The 10,443-nt window shown below is 42.0% G+C and overlaps 1 protein-coding gene across 3 annotated transcripts in view; it reads left to right on the forward strand.

Moving 5' to 3' along the window:
* Positions 1 to 5,331, forward strand: part of RFTN1 (raftlin, lipid raft linker 1) — a 112,051-nt gene extending 106,720 nt beyond the window's left edge. For all 3 annotated transcript variants that reach the window (XM_076331228.1, XM_076331231.1, XM_076331229.1), the window contains exon 10: positions 2,900 to 5,331. In XM_076331228.1, the coding sequence (XP_076187343.1) occupies positions 2,900 to 3,337 (438 nt within the window). In that variant the 3' untranslated portion in view covers positions 3,338 to 5,331. The remainder of the gene's footprint in view (positions 1 to 2,899) is intronic.
* Positions 5,332 to 10,443: the final 5,112 nt, after the last annotated feature.

Here is a 10,443-nt window from a genome sequence, read left to right on the forward strand (position 1 = left end):
TAAATGATCCGAGAACGCAGCTGACAGCTAATGATGTACATATGTGGATACACATATGTATTCCCATTTCCATTTTTAAATGTGTAGCTGTGGGAATCCCTGCCCAAACCTGTCACGCCGTACAGCTTAGAGGGCAGTAGAAAGACTGGAAACTGGGAAAGTGCTGACCTTCCTATAGTACTCGAATTTGCCTTGCCCTTTCAGTATGCAGAGGGATCAGAAAAGCCAGGTGAAGTACGGAAAGGATCTCTGAAACCACATGATGAAGAGGTTGCTAATTAATACAGTCTCGTTTTTACTCTAGCTCCGTGCACTTATGTGAGTGCTGGCAAGCCAAATGTCACCTGAAGGAGTGGTGCGCTTGAGGCCCTGCAGAAGCCGAGCTAGAGTAGGACATTGGAAATGCTAAGCAGAGCTGAGCACTAGGAGCGTTTTACCCAACGTTTTGGATAACTACAGATAGTTTTCATCTATAAACCCCTCATTGGTTTGGAGCCAGGTTCTGTGAAAGCCGTCTTTTAGATACAGAAGAGACCAGGAGAGTGTTTGAACTGACTGAAGCAGGAGAGAACTGCTGGGAGCACAACTGTGATTTAGGATTTACCCTCTCTCATTAGTGAAGCTGGAGCCCAGAGTATTCTGTGAACGCGTTACAAAGCCCATCTTTCTTGTTTTTTCTCTTTGTTTTCAGGTGATGAAAGGGATCTTGGGATGAGGGTTGCCGTGCCTGTATTTGGTCATTCATTTCCTACCACTGTGTGTGGTTTTAATGAAAAGGGTGGGACCTTATAAGCAATTGTATGACTTCAAATAGAGGAATTAGTGTGATACTGATTTCTTGTATTATAATAACAAATGCATACCATCCAGATGACTCGAAGCTTTGTTTAAATTTTTTCATTTGGGGATATAAAAACTTATTTGACAATGTCTGGTTGACAAAACAAAGGCTTTACTTTTGGCAGTGTTAAATATACAGACATATTTGAGGGCAAAAATTACTACAGCACGTTTTCATACCAAAGGTCAAGGAAAAATGGGGTACGTTGATTATAGTTATATACAGAAATGTAAGACCAGTTCAACGTCTGTAAGTGGTTGCTGTGAGTCACTTCAAAGATGCCAAACCTGGCATTTGATTAAGTTGCTGAATATTCTGCACATACAATGTCACAGGCTCTCAGGCGTTTTTTAACTTGTGATACGGCATGTCTGAAATGTTTATAGGTAACCCCTCGGAGGAGGGAAATAGGCTGATAAGATTAAAAGGACATTGCAGTGTTGGAAACGGATCCATCCTATCTATGCACACCAACCAACTGCTGTTGAGTTTAGCCAGAGGAACTGAAAAGGAAACACGCAAGGAGTGGTACCACTTATTCTTCTCTTCAGTGAGACAGAACTACTCTTATTAGTGCAATATTCAGTCAGTGACGAGGTAATCGTGTTCATTCACTTTATACAAAAGTGATGCTTATTTCAGCAGAAACTGGCTGTATGCATTTTTGTGAAATACAATATAAATACCTAAGTATACATACATCGGCACATAACACACAGTCTCCTACAGTTTGATCTTTATCACATTTAGGGCCCTGATCTTACCTTCCATCAAAGAGAGCTTTGAGTTAAAGGGGAGCTGTGGGTGCGCAGCACTTCTGCAAATCAAAGAGAAAAATATTCAGGTGTCTCTGAATTTTAAACAGTTGAGCTCTAGAACTGAGATGTTATCTTTCCTCTTTCTCTAAATTGTAAGGCTATTTAAGTGAAAGATAGCTTCCTCTAAGTAAAACCAAGAAGAATCTTGTGAAAGCCAGTTTCTTTTTTTTTTTCCCTTTTCTTTTTACATTAATTTCTGGCTAGCAGAAGGAAAGAGCATTGCTCCATCTTTCTAATCTAATAAACTTAATGGGTTTTGAATGGCTTTTTGATTAAGGAATAAATAGCTAGACCAAAAATTTATGAACACAAGTCCTTCTTTTGACCAACTTTGGCACAGACCTGGTTGCGCTGGAAAAAATGGCTTTTGGACCACAGCTGAATTTGCTGAATGTCCTGATGAGATTATTTATGCCATCCAAACATCGCCTCCTAACCCGTCCCTGAGTTTCCATCAGCGTGGACACTGCTGACGAAACAGTTGTGCACATTCACATGTACGTAGCAAACTCGTGTAGGATGGCTCAGCAGTGGCTTGGAACGTGGTCTGGCTTTCCTTGGGAAGGTCTATTTATTTTTTGACAAATGAAGCAGATATATTAGTGCCGTATTTGTCAGACTTATATATGTTACACCTGTCGAGTCAGTATTTCAAGGTACTGCTAGTTCCCTTTTTTTTTTTTTTTTTTTTAATAGTAGTTAAAATGGTTCCTCTGAAATGGCAGCTGTGGTAAGTCTTGTAGCGAGTGCTGCAAGAGGCAGCTTCATGCTTTCTGATCAAAAACCATTCATACAAATGGTTCAGAATATTTTACTGTTTGGGTGTAGTCTTGGGTGTAGTGTTAGTTCTGCTGCTAACCTGGTGAAAAACATTGGAATAACGCCATAGGATTGCTTCCTCCGTCTGCACTTGTGCAGCTTTGCACACAGTGCAGGTTGTCTGCCAGGATGCTGTGGGCCTCAACAGTGACACAGCGTGTGGAGAGGAGCCCACTAGGCGCGTGAAACAGCAGAAGCAGGAGGCATCACAGTCTCTTTTCTCTAATAGATACATACATGTAGGCACAAATGATGTTAAGCCGTCTGATTTAGTCATGCAACTTTTTTTAATCTTAGGTCTTTTTGGTCAAACTAGTCTTTGAATTAAAACTAAATAATAAAAACATTTCTAGTCAGGAAAGTAAATGTCCATGTGAGATTGTCTCTACTGGTCTTTAACATTTGGATCTCTTACTTGTAGTTTCACTGGAGGTTCTCCAAAGAAGACATGCACAACAAACAAATGAAGAAATCCACAAAGGCTAAATTAAGTACTAGGGAGAAGCAAATGGCAGAGGAGAAGCAGGAATTTGAAGTCACAGAGAACACAAGAAACTTAGAAGCGCAAATCTCAACAGCAGCCAAGCCTGATCCAGAACAGCAGCTGGATGATGTCATAGACTTGGGAGATGAGGTAGCTGGGACCGACGACAGAGGTACCCATCACGATGGGGCATCAGAAGAAACATGTCCTGCCAGTTACAATACTGATGACAATGACGCACAGGTCTGCCTCGGCCAGAGTGCGTCTGGCTGCTGCGCGGATCAGGCAACAGAGGGGGGAGATTGTGCTCCAGTGTCGGACGACTGCAATGGCAGCGGTGGGGCAGGGCTGGACGTGGACTGCTTCTGTGAATAAGACCTACGCGTCAAAGAGTCCTGTGAGTTGCTGATACTTTGCCAAGGCAAAAGAACGGGTTTTGCTAATCACCATCGCTAACTCCATTGCTCAATTCAGCATTTCTTTGGCATTGTACTTGCTTTGCTCCTTAGCACACCGATACCTTGATGTTTTAAGTAACTACAGGGCCCGAGCTTTTTAACCCACAGAAATTAATTGCAAAATTCCGTCCACTTTACAGAGTGGGAAATGCCCTATGCTATCTCCTAGAGCGACGCTTTAAATTAAAAAGTAGGGACAGAAAACATACTCGGGTTTTTCTGTGACCGACCTTAGCAAACTAGGTTTGTGTCTAGGGCAGGGCAAACGTTCCACTTGGTCAGATTTTACTCTAGAATACTTCCTTGTCCACGTATCTTTGCTGGAGAAGTTATTGTGCCATATGTTATTTTGTCGTTAAGCTTGTGGTGTCATGAAAATGGTATTTGGGCTTAAACAGGCTGAAATTGGAAAGCTTAGATGAGATGGCTGTTACCTGTATTTATCTCCAATAGCATACTTACTGAGGATACTCTCTTCTGAATTTTATTAACTCTTGCAGATCTTTAAGCAATAAGCAAATCGTGTGCCTATTTCAGGCACGCTGGGTAAACAAACCCCATGGTAAATTTGTGTGAGGCAGATGATTCCAATATAAAATGCAATTTCCTATTCACTCACATTTATGTTCTCTTTGCCAGTCAACAGTTCCTCAATAGTTGGGGGGGGTTCAGAAGATAGAAAAACAGGGAAAAAAAGGCAGGTAAAATGTATGTCTTTCTGTGGCTACCTTCACTGAAATTGGAATTAGATGTTACCTCCTGACCCTTCAGGTGATTTTGCACCACCTCCTCGCTGTTACAAAATATGTCCTGGGAAAGAACTGAAATTGTACACAAATAGCAGGGGCCGGTGGCCAACAAATGTCCCTAAATGACCTTACAAAATGCAAATACCTTAATAGAGGGACTTTTTTATACAAGTAACCATATTTTGGGACTGATACCTAATAGAATTCTGTAAAATTACCAACATTTTTACGTTTGGAGCTACATTGAAATACTTACAAGTGAATGTACATGTGTAATATAGTTTCTGTGCCAATGTTCTCCAAGTACTTCAGTGTTCTTAAAAACGTAGGCAGTAGTTGTTTCTCTCTTCTTAACTGCCTTCACCCCTATTTAGAAGTGGTCAAGTAATCTGGTAACAAGGTGAGAAATACATTCTAAGTTCCCCTGGTTATTGTTTTCTAAAGCAAGAGCTCCGTAAGTGATTTGCTGTTTTTTCCCTTGACTGATTTGTGCCTGATAATTTTCCTTAGTCTTCAAATCAAAATGCTGTACAGAGAACTCCGTTCTGTATCAGATGTGCACCTAGAGCAGTTCAAAAGCATCTTCCATGCCTAGAAATTATACAGTTGGCAGAACATTGCAGAGAAGGGAAAAACCATACCACTTTGAATATTCATCTAATTGGGACAACAGCACTCGAGCTTAAACCATTCCATTTCACACACACAAAGCACGGTGGTATTTTTTTCATTGATTAAAGAATTTTTTTATTTTGAATTCAGTGTTTTAACCACAGGACTATAAGTAACTTCAATTTCTGGTGGTATTTTTCAATTATTTCTGAAATTAGACTGAATTTCTAATAGCCTGAAAAAGCTATTCTTTCAATTGTTCTACTTAAATACAAGGTCTCTGCTCTGTACAGTTTTAAGTTCCTGTTTGCACATTTTATTAGCATAAGATCCTTCTACTGATGGTTTCTATTTCAAGGACTAGCTTTGTATTAATCTTGTTTAAAAATATACTGTATTTAAGGAACATTTTACTAGTAGAAAGTGTTGCAGTAGAAAGAACTCTCCAAACACTTTTGAAAAGAAAGCATTTATTGGATTGCAATTTGACCTTGTTTCACTGGATCCCAACTGCTTACAAAACTAAAGAAAAATAAAGGTCATGAGGAGATTTCTTATTTGTGGTACTTGCACAACTGCCAATAATTTGTCCACAAAAGGAGGAACTCGGGGTCTCCAAGTGGTGATGAGAAGGGAAGCTCCTTACTACTGAATTAGCAGTAGTTACTCGTGCTAGGGAACTGCTACTTGGTTTTCCGTCACCAGTCTGACAGAGCATGTAAGGGTCTCCGAGAAAGTTGCACTTGTTTAAGTGAAAGCTTGATTTAAAACTTTGTTCCTGTAAATGCCGGAGCGGCTTAGGGTTGGGAAGATTCGAAGAGAAAATTCATGGGTTTTCAGTTTCAAAAGAGCAAACAGTTTTGGTTTTATAGTCGCATAATCAATTCCAACATGTGACTCTGAATTACTCTGCGTTAGTTCAGCTGTCTGGAGTTGTGCGCGTGCTTTCACCGTGCCCCTGCCTCAAGCAAACTGAGAGAGCTTAAATCACCTTGTAGAGGGATGATACAGACGGGTGAGGGCTCGGGAAGACAGGCTTGGGGTACAGCAGCAAGGCTCTGCAGCTGGTATGTGCATTGGGTATCTCAGCTGCGTTTGCCATTTTGGGCTTGAAAAAGCAAGACCACCAGAGTGGCCAAGGAAATCAAAGAAAGCAGTTGTCACCCTATTTGAAGCCTGAATGGAGAAGAGAAAGGGCTAGGCCAGAGCTTAACTCCCGTATCTGAAAACCTGGCCAACGCGGGGAAATAGGCCGACAGTGGAGAGGCTGTATGTGGGAGAAGCCGAAATGGGAGTTTGGTTGCAGAGGTACGGCCTCTCTCTCTCCCCCAGAGAAGCCACAGTTACTCTGAGCCCCCAGCTCCATAGCAGGGTTTGTCACCCCCAGCAGAAGGTGGAGAGAGGAGCCAGGCCCTTTCCTTTCCCGTGGAGAAGCTGCCATTTTCAGCCCAACCTATTTTTCTTCCCAAACCAGACGGAATCTCCCAGGAAGGATGCAAGCTAATCTGACTATGCCTCTCTTGTAAGAGAAGGAGACACCAGCGAGCATAGCCTGGGCGCCTAGGGAAGGAGCCGACGGTTTGTGCTACCGCACGTTACTGCTGCGGGCTGGTGACAGCGAAGCACTACAGCACATGCAAGTGGCACTTTGGTGTATTTTAACATGAACGTGTCCTTGTTAAACCAAGAAAACTCATGTGTGTGCATCAGTCCCAAGAGTCTCCTCTCCTCGAGGGAGGAGCATGCGGGCTACTCTGTCGGGAGGAGGAGTTATGCGTGCTGGTGTTTAGAGCATGTGGGCATTGAACAAGACAACGGTCGTTAAATGGGATGAGTTCAAAGGAGAAAATCCAGCTCAGACAAGTAAGGAAATGCCAAAGGCTGAATGAAGATGGCAAAGAGGAGTGGCTGAATGAAATGAAGGAAGGATGGAAAAAAGGATGTTTATACTGAAACAAACAGCGGGGGGGCAGGGGTAGAGGGGTAGAACGAAGATGGGTAGGAAGTCCAAAACGTTGAAGCATCATAATGAAAAGAGTTTATGTAGAGTTTAGGAGGGGTTAAATGCGCAAACGATTTGACTGGCACTTCATGTTGCATCATTTCTTTCGTTACTGGATCTGTGCACTTGAAAACAGTATAATTGAAATAGCTGAAAGTAGCTTTAACATATGCATGGAAATGAAGGTAAGTACAAAACAATATACTTCCTTTTTTTTTTCTACCTAATTTGGCTCCTCTATCAGCCTCGGTTTCTGAGGTGAGCAGAGGAAGGACTCTGCATTTGGATACCCTGCTTTTTCTTTGTAGCTGCCGTGACTCTGTACGTTTGCCTCAGGGAGCCAATTATAGGGCAGAAATAAAGCACAATCAGCTTTTCATGCAGGAATTTCATCCTCCCAGAACTGAAGAGCGTAAGAAGAGCAGATACTAATTTCTTGGTGATGCTTCCCAAAAGCATGAGGAATGGCGGCTAACAATACCAACGCACCTATGAATGAAGAGTTGTAGATGCAATTCGTATGTCTCCAAGGCTGTTAGTGGAGATGTGCGTCTGGCTTCAAAAGGCGATTCCTGCCAAAACCTCCATCAGCAGCGAGGTGCCTGTGGTGCTGAATGTGGCAGCTGACTCTAATCAGTACCTTACCTATACGCTGAAGGGGGGAAAAAAGGCTTTTCAATTTAAGTGCTTTCTGTTATTCACTCTAAAAGCACCCTACTAACGAAAATGATGTAATGATAACTGAATAGCCACTCTTTTCCAGTTAATTAATGCAAATCCTACAGGAATACTTCATATTCGTTGTACCAGGTGAGCACACAGCAAACCGGTAAAATAAATGTCACAGGAAGAAGAAGGAAAAGATGCAGTCTAATAAGGCTGTAACACCTGGTAACTCACAAACCGTCTCACTAAGTTTAAATACAAACGGACACATATCTCACTCCTCATATTTTGTTGCAAAAAGAAAAAAGTAACTCTCAGTCTGCTTTTTCTCCTTAAGTCACTCCGTAGTTGATGACACAAATATAAGAGGAATAAACATTTTCTAAGATTACATGTTATGATTCGCCAATGTGACGAGAACGTTGCCCCAACTCAGTAGCTGCTGAACAGCAGGGGTTGCTCTCTGTTCCCGCCAGTGTAGGTTAGTATCACATTTATTTAATTATTCATAGAGCGTATGTTTATATAGGTTAATTTTCCTGGGGTTTTTTTCCTCTTCACTTGTGGTGGAGTCAGATCCAATAATAGACTTTAAGGTGAAACTGATGTTTCACTACAAGACCGCTAAACTGTAGAAAGAAGAGGCTTCCGAAAGACTCTTAAGTGTCAACAGGGAAAGGCTACGGAGGAAAGGGGATGTTAACAACCTCCCTGGCTTCCTGGCTCGGAAATGGCATTTATTACCACTATATGCATTATGGAGTGAAGGTGTTCTTGTGCCCTTTGGCAGGATGACTGTTCAAGGTAAGAAAGAACTTCTTGTTAACAGTGACCGAGGTTACTGGTATTTGGGGGTGGGGGGATGTGACTCCCCCCCCCCCATCTTTTGGTGCCGAGTGTGTGTGTTTAATACTACTCTTTAGGTGGTTGAGCCCATACAATGAGAGAGATGTGTCCTTGCCCCGTAGCGCTCAATCTGAGTGTAACAGGGGATGACAGAAAGAGGTTAGAGGGAAAGAGGACGATTACGGAAGCAAAGGGTTTTGAAATGCCTTTTGTGAAATGGACATTTTGGTGCAAGTCTGAGGAGCGGTTTGTGAAAGGGATGTCGTTTGGGCTGAAGAAAGCATGTGCATTAAGGGAAAGGGTAAACCAGTTTATAATCCACTTAATGATTTAAAAGTCATAAGGAAAACAACATATAAAGGCTTCCCTGAATCTTTTTAGCATTTCACTGTTAAAACATGCAGGAGCATAGTGTGTGTTTTTTATTTTAGGGCACCAGTGCTTCCCAATAGCAATTAATTGCATGTTTCTAGAAAAAAACACCCCGATTCCTTCAAGCATCAAGCTCTGACACGTCAATTGCAATCTTTGTGAACACAAAAACCCCTTGGTTTTATTTTCTGTGACAAGCACGCTGTCCTATTTACATTCTAGAGTGAACAAACAAGGAACCATTCCCTGAAATAGGGGTACTCAGACTCTTCCTCTCATTTGAGTAGGAGGGAATTTGATGAGACATCCCCTCTGGGTCTGCAGTGACTGCTGAGGAGGTGAGTAATTTCAGCTTGCGTATAATGCCGCACGGTATAGAAGCATAAGCTGAAGTGGATGAGGCTGCAGGCACCAGATGAAAACTTACGGGCAAACCCTCATCATGGTACTGTCCCCAAAAGGCAACGCTTTAAGGTCCGTCATTCAGCGTTCACCTCTTCCTGATCCAAAATACAGCCTGTTTCCTTAAGTTCTGTATGTTCTGAGCTGCAGTAAGTATGGATTTTTTCCTCTTTGAAGCTCCATTTGCTGAGAAGCTCTAGGATTATTTCAGTTAGCTGTTCCATCAACTTCTGCAACAGTTACAGTAGTAGTCTTGTGCCGCCCTCAAAGCAAGGGCTTGGAGTTTCCTAGTTAGGCTGTCTCACTGGTTTTTGAAGATGAGGTGAGTGTGGATGTGGCAGTAGGGATCCTACAAGCTGTAAAACATACCAGAGGCTCTGATAAGAAGAGGTTAAGACTAAAGGCTAAACTCAGCATACTGAAGCTGAAATGATTTCTTGGGAGAGAACTACAGCTGGGCTGGAGGCCTTTTTGTCCAAGCACTGGGACGTAATCCTTGAAAAATTGTGTTTCACACCAACAGTACTGTTGCGGGCTGGAGACCAGGTGATGGGATCGGTATCTTTGCAACCTCTGTTTAAGGCAGAGCAGAGGGATGCTGATGGCAAGAAACTTGCTGTATTACCTATTTGACTATTGTCTGAAACATTTCACTCCAGGAAAAGAGCCACTAACAAAGAGAAGGCCTTATCTATTTAACATTTTTTATAATTCAATAATGATTTAGTATTTTTAATAATTTAAATGTTCCTTATCAAGGTCTTCAAATGTACAATGGGAATCTCTACCACTTAAGGACTTGCCCTGTCTATACAGATAATTAACTAACTCATTACGGCTTTTTGTTATTCTCAATGTTTATATGAGTTTGTCTACCAGTGGGGGGAAGAAGCTTCGTTCAAGAAGGGCTTAGGTATCAGCCATTACACCGAGAGGTACACTCATACCTTAAAAAAAGCAAACTTTCCACAGACTTTTTTTCCAAACTGACCTGGTATGTCCTGGAGCCTTCTAAAACTCAGTACTGCAGCAGGATTACGGAGATTTCCTGTCTCGGCTGCTGCTGACCGTTGCTGCTTTTGAGGAGGTGGCACATGCGAGCGCAAGTTGGATGGGCTATCTCAGCTCCAGCAAGGGATACGGGTTCACGTGAATAACTCTGTACAGCTCCGTCAGAGGCTAACAGATTTTTAACGCATCTGTATTTTAAACTCAGGTCTGAGCATTATGAAAAAATGTCTTTTACTGTCAACACAGTTGACTTGCTTAAATAAACCACATAAAAGTAGGGGTTTTTTTCCATTTAACAAGTGGCAAGAGAAGGAAATCACAACACAGCAACTCTACTTCTATAAAAATATTAATTTATTATCT

Source organism: Aptenodytes patagonicus, chromosome 2 (genome assembly GCF_965638725.1).
Source record: "Aptenodytes patagonicus chromosome 2, bAptPat1.pri.cur, whole genome shotgun sequence".
NCBI classification, from domain to species: domain Eukaryota; kingdom Metazoa; phylum Chordata; class Aves; order Sphenisciformes; family Spheniscidae; genus Aptenodytes; species Aptenodytes patagonicus.